This window comes from Taeniopygia guttata, chromosome Z, assembly GCF_048771995.1.
Source record: "Taeniopygia guttata chromosome Z, bTaeGut7.mat, whole genome shotgun sequence".
NCBI classification, from domain to species: Eukaryota; Metazoa; Chordata; class Aves; order Passeriformes; family Estrildidae; genus Taeniopygia; species Taeniopygia guttata.
This window is the reverse complement of record NC_133063.1, coordinates 18,703,382-18,717,903: the sequence shown is the minus strand read 5'-3', so window position 1 is coordinate 18,717,903 and position 14,522 is coordinate 18,703,382. Positions and strand designations below refer to the sequence as shown.

Genomic DNA, 14,522 nt, shown 5'->3' with positions numbered 1-14,522 from the left:
ATTAGTATTTGGTAATTGCCAGGTGTTTCTGAGTTATTTGTTAGAGAATAATTTTCTTCAGGGAAAAAAGGATATTTGGATTTATTTTTCCTTCTTTGCATGTGTCCTTAGATTTTAGAGTATTTTTTTGTCAGCACTTATAATTTCACTGGCTGCAATAATTGGTAACACTCTGTTCTCAAGTAATGTTGCTAAAGAGGATTAGTCCTCCATCATTTTACTGATGGATATTGCAAGGCCTTTAGCCCCACCTGCTCAAGACCTTGCATGCTTTTCTTTTACTGTCTTTGTGGCAATGTCAGTTAGCTTAGTCTGCATTTCAAGTGCTGGAGTCCAAAGGTAGAGGATAAGGCAAGCTCACCTTTACTCATTACACCTAGAATAGTTTTAGAGATTCTGCTTCTGTTCATAACACTGTTTACAATATGGAAAATTGCTACAGAAAAGTGGCTTTCCTCCAACAAGAATTTCCTCAAGATCTATTTAATCACTTAGAAATCTCCATGTTGCCATCAAGTTACTCTCTCATTTCACGTCTAATTGGGCAATGGATCTAATTCCTCTGTCTTTCAACCATTGCCTTGGGCATGTGAGTAGTATTTGTCATTAGAAATGCTTGCACATATTTTAGGGAGCTCAATAAAATAATATTATATCAGCATATAGTTGATGTTTTACTGTACATAAGACTCACTAATACTTTGTGAAGACCTTCCAGCTGAGAGGGAAATGGAGTATTTCTACCAGCAGAAGCTATTTGGAAGAAGCCAGCCTCATGTCTACCATGCACTGCTATGATGACGTAGAAGTGTATTAGAGAGCATCCATTTGCCATTGCACATTTTTCCTGAGCAAACAGCACAGACAGACATCAAATTCCTTCTCCTAGAATAAAGCATGGGTGTCTATGGTTGTCTGTCAAGACAGCAGTCACTAGAAAGAGGGCTGTGTCTAAATGTTAAGCTGTTCCCAAAATATCTCTCTTTCTCCTCTCTTTTTGAGTTTCATTATTATTAATGCAATTTCAATTTTGCCCTGCTTCTAATTTTATTAATTACCTTTCAAAAGATGAAAAATGTTATGATTTGGAGCATTTTGAAGAGGACATTAAACAAACCTAATCAGAGATATTCCATGCCATGAAGTCTCCCATTGAAGCTGGTTTTGTAAAAGGAGCTAAGTATATTAAATTGTTAAATAATAATTAGGTGTGAGCATTAATGATAATGTATAGTTAACCTAGTTTGTGCTATCTGATCCAATTAATTTCTATAAATACAATAACTTCCTTTTGAGCTAATTCAGTTGAGACAGTGAGGCCAGCTCTTGCCCACTCAGAAAGGTCTATTGTACACAACAGACTTTAGTTCTTATTTTTGACCAGCTTTTCATGAGGAATTAACATGATCAGATTGCAGTGCTCATGAAACTTTGGACACACATGTAGCAAACAAATATGACTTCTATTGCTTGCATTTATTTAGGCTAAACATACATGTGAGACATTTCTGGATCAATAAATAGTGCCAAAGAGCCAGGACATTGCATCATTCTTAAAAACTAATTTAATCTTAAATCAATATTAGAATCAGCAGAACTTTTTAAAGAATATAGAACTATTGTTTCATGAAGAAAAGCCAAAGAGAGCAGCAGTCTTACAGTTATAAAAGTATTCTTAATTTTACACAAAAACATCTGTAGAATACATCTATACAATGGAAAAAAGATCAGCTCTTTCAATTTTCAATTAAAAGCAAGCAGTCTTGATAAACTAACGGCATGTTACTTAGCAAGCTTAGTTGTACAATTCTAATTATTACTGTAATTTTATTGAATAAATATGAATGTTGTAGAAGTGTATATTCAGCATTAAGTAATATTGTCAGGATGATGTCCCTTTTATACCCTAAAGGTTATCTGGAATGGTTACATTGCCTGCGAGACCAAGCCCCGATATTTCTCGGTAAGGATTGTGGTCAAGTACAATTTAAAATACACATTTGCTTGCACTCAGATACCATAAAAGATGCACATACAGGTTTGGATAGGAAAAACATACAAATAAAATACTGTGCAAAGGTTCAGCTTTTATGCTGTTATGTTCTTACACATGTTAGTCATTGGCCAGTCATAACTGGGATTCCCCAAGGCTCAGTATTGGAGACAATACTGCTTAATATCTTTATCAATTATTTCAACCAGGGACTAGAGGGCATCCTAAGTCAATTTATAGATGACAAAAATTAAGCAAGAGTTAAGAGTTGGATGGCTTTACAATGGATCTGGATAAGCTGGATCAGTGGGCTGAGGCCAGTGGAATGAGGATCAACACCTGTACTTGGGTCACAACGACCGAAGTCAATGCCACAGGTGTGGGGCACAGCATATAGACTAGAAAGCACAGTAGAAAAGTTGCTGGTCAACAACCAGCTGAACATGAGCCAAAGTCTACCCAAATAGCTGAGAAGGCCAATGGTATCTTGGCCTTCATCCGAAATAGTGTGGCCTACAGGACCAGGGAAGTGACTGTATCGATATTCTCACTTAAGTGTAAGTGACAGGTTTTATTCTCAATTAGCTCATTCACTGGAAATGTTTATGCTCTTCATAAAATTGTTGGATATAGGTAGGTAATTTGTTGGTATAGAGTAGGTATTTCCCAGAAGGGGAGCATTTTCACAAGAAGTATTTCAATCAGATTCACCACGTAAGCACTTTATGTGACTATACAAAAAGTTAATTATTTACAATAGATTTTGATAAAATAGGGGAGAATATTCGGAACGTCAGTTCCATGTACACTAACACATTATTTGTATGGCTTGGAATATGTGTGCCTCATTTGTCAAAATCACAAACCTGCTGTCGTGGAAGATCTCTGTAGACATGTTTTAAACCTGAAGTCCACCACTAATCTTCAAAGGTGAAATACAGAGCAAAGATAAACGATTTTCACACTTCATCACTTCCTTTGCAATCTTAAATTACTACACTGGCAGCAGAGGAAAATGTCTACTTTATTTTTTAAATTATGTTTCTAGCATTTTCTAAGTTACAGTGCCTCACAGGCCTTTTGTGTTGCAGTGTTGTAACAAGATCTTTGGAGATTTGTAAGATGCAATTGTCCACATTTTAATTTTAAATGGTCTGATGCTTTATATAAAAAGAAAAGAGAGCAATTAAGAGGAGAAAAACCTGCATTTCAGACAAGATCCTAAATCAGCATTAGTAATATGGTTGTAATTAGTAATGATGCTGCTGGAGCCTTTAGGAGAAAAAAGCATGCCTTCATCCTATGGAAGTTGTCTAAGTTATGTCCATAATAGCATCTGTGTGAAGATGTGCTGGGAACACAAATAACTTTGCTCAGATCACACCCTTAGCAAGATCCTGCCAGAGCCCTTCATTGGGCAGAAAAAGTAGATAAACCGTACTTCTAAAGAAAGAAACCTACAGAAAAATTATATATTATTTTTGTACAGCTAAAGAGATACTAACCAGACCTCCTGTATAAAAAAAGTTGATAGTTTTAACAAGTGTGTAAGAAAAATATTTAGTATTCAGAAAAATATATAATATTCAGAAAAATTTGAATATCAAACCAGCATTACTTTGAATATGAAATTTTACTATATTTATTTTAAAAATGAAATTATTTATTATTTTCTCAATTCACTTTTAAGATAGTTCTGTGAGCACTGCCTGCAAATAATTCCTTTAAATAAAAAGATGCTTCTCAAAACTTCTAAAATTTCTCTGTGTTTTTTAAGCCATAAAATACACTGGATGTTAAGTAAGGATTTGTGAAGGCAGTAATGCTGATGCATTTTTGATTTGGAATAATGGCCAAGCCTACTCATCCTGGAGCAACTCAAAAAGGACGGTAGCTATATGGTCTATACCTTTTCCTATTCATGTATTTTGGGTGATTGAGTGAATAAGCACCAAAGGAGGGAACAGGTTCTTTAGTGACATGAACTGGGGACAGGCTGACTCCAGCTCCAAAGTGGTGGATGGAAATCAGAAACATTTGCTTAGCCTGGGTCCAAAATTGCATTATTATTAGACTGAGTATTATATTTTGGAAACAATTCTTAGTTTGTCATTCAGGTTTGTGCCTCTGCAGTACTGAGATACAACCTCCTTGTTTTGTGACACTGACATTTTCCTGTACTGTTCCTCCACTTGTGCATGTGTAAACAATTGCTTTCTGCATTGGGTGACCAGACAATAACAAGGGAACACTCCTTAGTTTAGAACTCTTACTCAAGATATATATTTCTGAGCTTTCTAGTACTGTGAGTTATGGCATTAAGTTAGCCTTATTGAATCCAGAAGAAAGGTGCTACCCAAAATCTGTCAAGGTAATTGTTCTTCTTTATCCTCTGAGACAGGACTCCTCTGTGTCAAATAAACATTTTTTAAGTGTTCTACCATAGTGTTCTCCTCATCTTCAAGATCTGCATCTTCTTTCATCTCCCACCTGAAAGAAAAAACATTCTATTAATTCTTAATATTTTTTTAAACTAGTCTTTAGAACAAGTAAAAAAATACAGAACTTGTTTTTATTAATTCATTGCCCTCCCAAGCTGTGGTTTACACCAGTTGAGATTACTGAATCACACAAAATACAACCCCCAAAAACCTTGCTACACAGAACTTGGCATGGACATGAGGCAGTTGACACAAATTGTCAAAGCTATTACAAAATCTTACTTGTATTTACTGCAACAGTACTTTTTTTCCATTTAATTTTTAAATGGAAATTTTCCATTTCCATTTTTTATTTTTTCCATTTTCCATTTTAAACACATTAGTAGAGGTGGAAACCTTGTAAAACTTGCAGAGAAAAAGTGGAAGAGCTAACACACATTTTGGAAGTTAAGCAGATGCTCTCAATACTCTCTGAGTTTGCAGTGAAATATCACCACATGAAGTCCAACCCAAATATTTAATGTGAGTTGTCATAATTCTCTGGCACTGACAGTACTATTTTACAAAATACTACAAAACTGACTGGCTCTTTTGCTTCTTTAACCATCAAGTATAATGATCTAACAAAAAAATAAATTACATCAGATTCTTCCTTCCTCACGTGAATACTCATTTCTAGTTTAGGATTAAGAGTTAATGCCACTAAAACTGCAAAAGTGAAGGACTGTGAAGATTATATTTTTTTTATTAGTAATAGTCAAATATAAAACCTTAAAAGTCATGCAGTATTCTGTTAAAGAAAATCAGGATAATAAATGCAGCAAGAGTGCTGATATGTAGTCAGGTAAACTTTGTAACACTCCAATTATGTCTACACAATGGTCTCTTCTTTTACAAGTTCTGTGGATATTCAAGAGTTTGATATCCCTTTAATATTAATCTCATTCGGTTCTAAGTAGATAATAAAGTGTAAGCTCCCAGTTCAGACCACCTGAAGACAAAAGGTAAAACACCAATATTAATCTAGTAATCACATTTTCAAGTATTAAAACTAATAGGTTATAAATGAGCCACTGAATGATGTAAAAAAAGTAGGAGATTAAAAAAATCAGCTGAACAAGGACTGCTTTTAGGAAACTGTCAGGAGCAATACTTTAGTTGTGTCCCCACTCTTCTTAGGTCCTCATTCATACTGTAAAAATCAGAAGCCATATACAAGTTTAGATTGGTGAATAAATCAAATATAATACAAAATAGTGGAACGACTGTATTTCATTCCTTATATTTGAAGAAGAGAAAAGCCATTATTGGCAATAGAGCATAGTGTACACTTTGTGTCTATTTTAAAACTTACTAAAACTAGAAGGACCAAGTGTTTTGTAGTAAAATCTCATTGTTAAAGACCAATTAGGAAAAAATATGTTCAATGAACATATATACATTAGCACATATACTTCACACCTTTACCTTAAAAACTGAATCTAACAACCCATATTACTGCCTGAAGGAGTATCAGAACACGCAAAGCATACTATGAATAAAATTATAAGCACTGAATACCTATGATCAAGGTTTTGCAATAATTAGCTTCCTATTACTCTTCTCATATGTGACTGCTATCATACTTAACCTTATGTGTATATTATCATTAGGTACAAATAATTGCTCTGTCTGCTTCATTCTCTGGTTTATGATATAAAATTTGGCTGTATGAACCTTCAGTGCAGTCACTTTTGCAAGCATCCCCAGTGAATGGTGTTTAACCAGCATGAGTGGTTTCCCCTTTTCCTTTTGGTAATGTTTTTCTCTTCAAACCTAGGAAGAAGTTGTGCATGCCTTAATTTGAATTTATGGTCCTCCGCATTATTCAGAAACACTACTACATGAGCTGAACGAATTAATTTTAATTAATTCGATTTGTTGCATATTTTTAACTAGAGGAGCTGTTTGCTTAGAAGGACTGTTATGACTTCATGGGGTCCCCTGGCTAACTCTGGACCACAGCTTCACTGACAAAAACAAAGGTAAAAGACAGGAGGCGCTCTTCTTCTTGGGACGAACGTCTGACAGCTTTATTGTGGAACACCTTCAGGGAGTAAAGGGGCATCCTAGAGGAAAAAAGTGGTTTATGGTCTTGTGGACGAGGATTTTAAACCCAGGGGGCAGGGGGCAGAGGAGAGAGGCCATAGCCAGTGGTACAACTGATGGGAGGGGCAAGGAGAGAAAGTAACCTGGGGTAAGACCACCACCACATGGAGGAGGAAAGGTATGCAGAAGAAACCATATGATACAAACAAATCACTTAATGCAATATAAAAACTACTCAGTGCAAAATTCCAATCACCCAGTGCAAAATAATGACTAAATAAACTACTTAGTGCAATACAACAGTCATAGTTATAGAGATAGGAGGTAGAGTGCAGCATTAGGGGTGACCCAAAATTATCTACTCCATATCTTCTTTACATCAATCCATGCAAGGTAGTTTACTATGTCTTGAATTCCCAGAGTTGGACACAGAACCTCTGTGTTTTACCCCAGTTCACGGCGGAAAGGGGAGGGGTGATGGGAACAGGGGTGATGTGGAGCTCTCTGTTTTGTCCTTTCCAGACTCTTGAGAACAATAGGGCACTCTGACAGGCTCCTAGCCACAGCTTTCTAGGAACTGATGAATAAAAAGGACAGTGACCCTTGCCACGGTTGCTACAGCAACCACCGCTTTTGGAGCCCGGGGAGATGTTTCTCTGGACTTTCTGCTGCTGCTGCGCAGGACAGCTGCCTGTCGCTGAGGGTTGGAGCCTAACCTTGTTTATCAGTCCCAGTATGAGGAAGGGTCTGCCTGTGATAGTGCTGTTCTTCAGATCTTGGAGAGGAACCAAGTTGATATAGTTTGTGATACCATACAGTTTATGGAATGATAACATCAAAGGCAGTGAAGATAGTTTGGTAAATGTATTCATTGTTGTTTGCCTGTCCTGATCTAGGTTGCTGTGTCTGGGGGTTTATTAACAATCACACATAGCCTGTGGGAGGAAAAGGAGGAAGCCTCTTTGCCTTTCACCTCCTTCTCCCCTTCAGGTCCAACACATCACTTCTTGAGAAAGCTGAATTCCCTCTGTATGCTATGGACATTGTGGGAGTTCAACTGATTGGGATGGATAGGGAGCTAGTCTTCATCCATAGTGGAAGCATCAATTTAAGGCCTTGGGATGCGAGTTGTTAAGAAATGAAACATCTAGTCGGGTTATGGTGAGAAGCATGGAATCATGGGAGTTATTATGTTAACACTGTTATTCCATATCAGGCAATGTTTCTAGTTCTTGTTTCTGATTGGTTAGGTAAGTTTTCTATACATGTTTATGTTTTTGGTTCCTGCTGATGATTAGTTCTCTGCCCTCAGATATATTGTTGAGTTTGCCCCATTGCCTTGTCTTTGAGGATCATCCCATACAGTGCACGGCTTTTACTTCCTGTGTTATTTCCGCTTGTAATTAAAGTTCTTTATTTTTTGGATATCCTTGTCCTTCTCGTCCCTGTTTCTTTTGCCACACAAGTCCCAGCTGACCCTGAGGTTGTGCACGCCAGCACAACAGGACACCATATTCTCCTTGCTGGTTCTGCTCTGTCTCCTCTGTACAGTCTACAACAGATTTGGAGTCAGGATGAAGATTTCTAGGGAGGTGTCTTGGAGTGATTTATGATGATAGTCTATTCCATTGTCCTCTGCTTTATGCCCCAAAATTATTCCTGTGTCTTTAAATCTTAGGATTGGCAGTGTGTGGGACTGGGCAGGGGGGAGCTTTGGGATTTTGGTGCGCATTTTTGAAACCTCACTGCTTAGATGTTCCGGCACTTTGCAGTTTGGGTTTGTTGGCCCAGGCAAAAAAGCTTTTCCCTCTTCTGGCTTGGAGAAGCTGTAGCAGCAATCTTTCATCTGCCTTGAGGTGAACTGAACAGCTGCTGGTCCAAGACTGCAGGAGTGGGACTGGCTGGAGTGGGGCTGCCCCATTCCAGCCCCAAGCCTCGGGGAGCTGAGCCAGGGAGAAAAAGCACACCAAGAGGCTCCAGCCCAGCTGTTTGTCTGGTGTGGAGAAGGGATAGACCCAGAGAGCCACCAGGTTTTTGCCCACTTCTGGAACTTCTCCATGGTATATCTACTACCCTCAGCATGAAAGCCTGCGCTGTCTTGTACCACCTGTCAGGGAGTTTAGTCCGGAAGTTTCCCTCTGACAAATACAAAACTCTGATAAGGTAGCAGAATATTTGAAATAAAATTGCTGTGTCAGTTCCAGAGAGGGGCAACTTACTGCTCTGTGCTGAGCCCTAGTTAATGCTTACCTGGATGTTTCTTGTTACTATACAGCAGCAGCTACAACTAGAAGAAAAGGAGATCAAATTGGCAGACACCACAGTCACTCAGGCTGCAGTTAAACAAGATGGGCAGTCTAAGCCAATAGGAGTCGCCCCTGTCCAAAGGAGGGGCCAAATAAGACCAAATCCAGTGACCCAGTAAGATGACCATGGGGTGTTCTAGGGAGAATGTTCAAGAGGAATGTCCCTTCAACATGTCATGCCAACAATGCTACCTGGAGTAAGCAGATCACTCTGATAACACAGCAAGTTCAGATGGGGAATCCTAATCATTCTGGGACCTTGGAAAGTATCAGAAACTGGCCTGAAGGTGAGCATTGTGGACTAGCTTCTGAAGAGGAAGAGGATTAGGTGCCACATGCTGAGGAGGCCTCACCATATAAAACCAGCCACCAGAAAGTGAGAGGCGACACGCACTTTTCACTGAGAGCTCCTCCTATATTGTAGGGACAAGTAAAACATGGAAAGCTGCCATATTGGAGCCTATACAGCAAGTTGCAGAAGCTACCAAAGGACAAGGTGGATCAAGCCAGGATGCAGAACTGAAAACCCATCTGACTTTGGATATTGCTGATTGAGAGAAGTGGCCAACACTATACCTCTATATTGAACTGTAGATGGTAGCAAACACTCTGTAGGCATGGCTGGAATGATGGGAAAAGGCCAATTGGCATTGAAGAAGGAAATTTGAGGCTGCAAAAATCTGGCTAGACATTGCTGCAAAGGTTGAGAAGCTGACCACAGAAGTTTGTATTGTGGATGCCTAGATGCCTATGAGTTGGGCTAATGAGGAGCATTGCAACAACAAATAAGTGGACTGGGCTTCCAAAATTAAAGGTAGATCTGAACTGGCAACATGAGAGAGAGTTATTTCTAGTTTGGTGGGCCCAGGTCATGAGATGCCTCAGATCATGAGAGAAGAGATGCAACATACTGATGGGTTTGCGACTGAAGGATGGACTTAACCATGGACGCCATATCCCAGGTAATCCATGATTATGAAACATGCACTGCATCAAGCAGGCCAAGCAAGTAAAACCCATTAGTACAGGATACAATGGACTAAATATAAACATGGAGAGGCTTGGCAGATGGATTATCATACTGCAGCAAACCTGCCAAGGCTGGCCCTATGTGCTCACACTGGTAGAAGCAAGTACTAGATGGCTGGAGACCTGCCCTGTGCCTCACACCTCTCCTGTGGCACCCCAGAAAGAATTGAGTAAGACAATGGGACTCATGTCAAAAAGAATGCCATGGACACATTAGGCTAGAGAACATTGCATTGAGTGGGTGTATTACATTCCCTGTCACCCATGAGCCCCTGGGAAAGTCAAACAGCAATGGATTGTTAGAAACCATGCTGAACACAATGGGTGGCAGAACCTTCAAAGCTGGGATCTACGTTTACCAAAGACCACCTGGTTAGTTAACACTAGCGGCTCCACTAACCAAGCTAGTGCTGCCCAGTCAGAATCCCTGCATATAGCAGATGAAGATCAAGTCCCCATGGTGCATATGGTGCTTGAGGTTAGTCCCATCTCAAGAAAAGGCAAATCCATCCATGAGATTGTTTTTGCTCAAGGACCTGGTTACACTTGGTGGCTAATACAGAGGGATAGGTAACACTGCGTACCTCAAGGGGACCTGATTTATGTGAGAACCATCTTTAATGTTGAATTATATATGTAATATTGGTTGTTGAATGATACTGCCTCCATACATCATAAAATATCCTCAGCAATGAATATAGACTGTTCAAGTTTTATTTAATGGAATAAAATAAACTCAACAAACATCTTGTGGGAACAGTCAGTGACTACTTAAATAATACCTGGATCAATATAGTTATTTGTATATGTATATGGTTACAGTTGAAAGGTATGAACATCTGGACATCAAGTGTATGTGCATGGTATAGAATAATAATATCCTGGGTAAAGAGCTGGAGTTTTCAGTGCTGTTTATTATAAATACCATTCACATCAGCTGTAGGCATGGTTTCAGCAGAGGTGAAACCATGGCTGGAAGAGGAAGAGGTACATTTTGGTCTGGCTCACAAAAGTGAAGTGATCAGCAGACCTGGGCACTGTATGACCTATGGGTCTCTTCCCATCTCCAAGCCCTCCAGGACATTTCTGCATGACAGCTGGGCTGAGAAGAGGCAGAAGGACCACTCTGAAATTCATGGTTCAAAAGTGATAACTCCCAAAGTGACAGATCCAAATCTGCAGTCAGGAATGTCTGGGCCAGGAGTCTGCAGTTTTTGCTCAGTGGGACTATTTCCCTCTCCCCCAATGAGACAGCAACCTGAGGCACTAGCACTTACACTAACCTGTGGGAAATGCAAGCACAGAGAGCTTCCAAGGCCTCAAACTTACAAGTTCAGAGATAGGATGGATACAGTGTTTGACTTAAGTGAAGAAGGCTTGAAGGTTTAGAATAGAAAAGTAAAACATGCACAAAATAAGAATAAAGATTTGTAGTTTAAGCAGAAATATGTTTTAAGGAAGTAGAAATATGCCTCATGTAATAGAACTTGTTATAGAGTTGGTAAAAAGTAGAAGATACAGCAATAAGTTTCTATAGAGTTACATGATTGGATAAAAAGAGAGGAATTGCTGCAAATCATTTAAAATGTAGCAATTAACAAGTGGTTTATGAAGATGCTAGCAAGTTTTGTGGAAGTAGCTGACTGGATAAGAAATTTATAAAAGACACTGTAACTAAAATTATAACAGCTTCTGATATGTGGCTTCTGATGTGATAATGTTGGATGTAACAACTTTATGGTCTTGCCCTTCCATGAAACTGATTTCGCAATAAACCATTTTTTAATTGCCTCATCAGTCAACCTTGTCTACTCTGATCCCGAACACCAACTGAGTCTGGATGAGCTGAAAGGGAGTCCAACGGGTAGCAGGAAGAGGTAGCAAGCGGTAGGAGTGACATCCCAGACATGCCCCATGTTGTCACACTGAGGGAGCAGGAAAACTGGCACTGCAGGCCTGGACCAGCCCCAGACAACGCCAGCACATCCAATCTCCCACCAGAATCACAACATACACCCTTGCATTCCTGGACTTTTTTTCTTCCAGAGGGGAAGGTTTAGCCAGGAGAACCTCTCTACCATTTTGTCTTTGTTCTCTGGAGCACATGAGCTGCCTGGGTGGCAGCTATCTTTTTTTTTGTTCTCAGAGGAACCAGTTGACTCAGCACCTGTGTATCTAGTGATTTTCGTTGTTTTCTTTGTTGTTGCTATTTTCTTTTAGTAAAATGTTATTTTTTTTTCACTTATATCTTTGCATTTGTCTCTCCTTGTCAGTAGACAGGGAGAAGGGAGGTAAATTTCAGAGTCTCTGCATCATAAAATTGTCTTAGACTAAGACAAGAATAACAACCAAAAATGCTAAATGAGTACATTCAAAGTAGCTATTGCTGGAGGTATCATACAGAAATCTAGCAGTCTTGGCTAATGGAAGTTTAACAATAAATTAGCAGATTCTTTTTAAAGACAGTGATTTCATACCTGTCAGCATATTTCATTGACTCTTAAACATTAGCATTGGTAAAGATCTTCAATATCATCCAATTTGGATGTTCTTTAGTGTTCACTTTATAAGAGGTTATCCCAACACATTTTCATTTTATCCAAAAGTAATCTATTTTCAAGGCATTTAAGCAGAGCCAATGAGAATAAGAATGTCTTCTGTGTATTAACTTAACAGCATTCATGAATTAAAGATCTATGAAATGAGCTTGACCAACATCTGGTCCCTTATTAATTGAAAAATTTTTCCAGTTTTATGCTTTAAGTCTGGGGACAATATAATTTTTTAAAAGACTACTGTACTGTAAGGAAGAAGGCTGTAACACATGTTTATTCTTCTAAACGGGATGAGAAACTAGCTGTTTGTGGCTAAGTGGAAAAAGTCAATGTTTACTAGTAAAAATTTTGTCCAAAATAGATGTTTTTACCAGCATATCAAAACTATGTGACAGTTGTTCTGGCAATAGTAATTGATACAAATCCAACTAACCAGTTAAAGTAATGTGAATATGAATAAAATTACCATCAGGAATTACCTTCAAAATACAAGGTTCATCAATTGAACAGACAACCTGCACACTTCAGTTGTTTCAAGTCATTAGTAACACAGCTCTTGGAAAAAAAAATTCAAATTCAGATGTTGTGGATGTGGGTTGTGGAAACAGAATATAAGATGAAGCACACAGGACAAAAGGAGCGGGACACATTAGTGCACATGACCAGTACATAGTTCAGCAAACAGTAACTCAGGTAAAGGAAAGGTAGGAATATCCATATATGGTGAACAGTAATGTTATTGGTTAAGCAAGAACAGTATGTTACCATATAATGCAATATTTAAAGTCATTGGCTAATTGTAGAGTTAAGAGGTCCTATATAAATGCCATGCTGGGCCCAGTAAATCAGTTTTCTGATCATTAGTCAGACTCCCAAGTCATCCCCTCTTGAATCCTGACAAGAGGTGGCATATGTTTTATTTCAGTCTGATATATCTTGGAACATTAAATAAAATCAGCATTTTAAAAGGATATTGGAATTATTTGAACCAACCGATTATATCATCACTTACATTTTGCTTAGAGTTCACTTAACCATAAAAAGATGAATTCAAGTGTCCAGAAAGTTCAACTTTTAGTGTATTATTCATATTTAAAAGAAAGCACATGTTTAGAATAAAATGCCATCACCTTTGTAATCTTCAGGGTGGCACCAAAAATTTTCAAGCCAATAATAACTTGTGAATGTAGATAATTAAAAATAAATTTATTTTCAGAATATGCTGAAATATCAAATAATGTAGGTGACATACTGTGTGAACCTGATGTGAATCACTTAAACACTTTTCTCTGTATACTGTTCCTTTCTGTGTTGCATGTGGCTAATCAACGGAGGAAAAAAAAGTACTATATTTTTCAGATGGATAAAGCAAAACACAGCAGCACAGATAAATACAGGAATCACTGCAGTTTTCTGCTGGTCAGCTTACATGTTAGATCATGAGATCAGAATGACTAGCACTGGGAGGGCTTCTTTTTCTCCTCATAAATAAGAAGCAAGAGAGGAAGTCTTGCACATCCATAGGCTAACAGAGTGCAAGGGGGAAATATTCAGTAACCCAGGAAGATCGAGTGATTCCAGCTCAGGTTTCCTTAGCAATGTGTCAATGTGCTCTCCTTGCTTATGAATAGCATCAATATATCCATGTATATAAATCACTATAGATAACTAATTTTTGTCATGCTTTTCTTTCTCTCTATTGAATTGTAGAAAGTAAAGAAGTTAAATCTGTTTGCAGAGATGCAGAGAAAAATTTTCAGTGTACCTGTAAAAAGCATGCTGGGCAGTCCCCATTATTTACTTCTTTAGACTACCCCCATAACATCTACTACATGCATGAAGTTGCTTATCTGACATTCTGAACTAAGAACACTGTATACTTGTGCAAATACATATGCATAGAACATACTTTTATATACCTATATATACACACATAGATACCTATACCCATGCAAGAAAAGAGCAATGATGCAAGTATTCAAGAGGGCTGATTTTATGGCAGAATGAGGTCAGTAACACTATGTCTAAGCTAAGTGCTTGGAGGTAAATATTCAAAGGATTTCATACTTTTAGGAATTTAAAATAACTTGGTAATTGTGGATTGAATATA

General features: G+C 38.3%; 1 protein-coding gene across 6 annotated transcripts in view; it reads right to left on the bottom strand.

Moving 5' to 3' along the window:
• Nucleotides 1-1,457: 1,457 nt before the first annotated feature.
• Nucleotides 1,458-14,522, bottom strand: part of KIAA0825 (KIAA0825 ortholog) — a 234,162-nt gene continuing 221,097 nt past the window's right edge. For all 6 annotated transcript variants that reach the window (XM_072921924.1, XM_072921922.1, XM_012577417.5 and 3 more), the window contains one exon: nucleotides 1,458-4,483. In XM_072921924.1, the coding sequence (XP_072778025.1) occupies nucleotides 4,360-4,483 (124 nt within the window). In that variant the 3' untranslated portion in view covers nucleotides 1,458-4,359. The remainder of the gene's footprint in view (nucleotides 4,484-14,522) is intronic.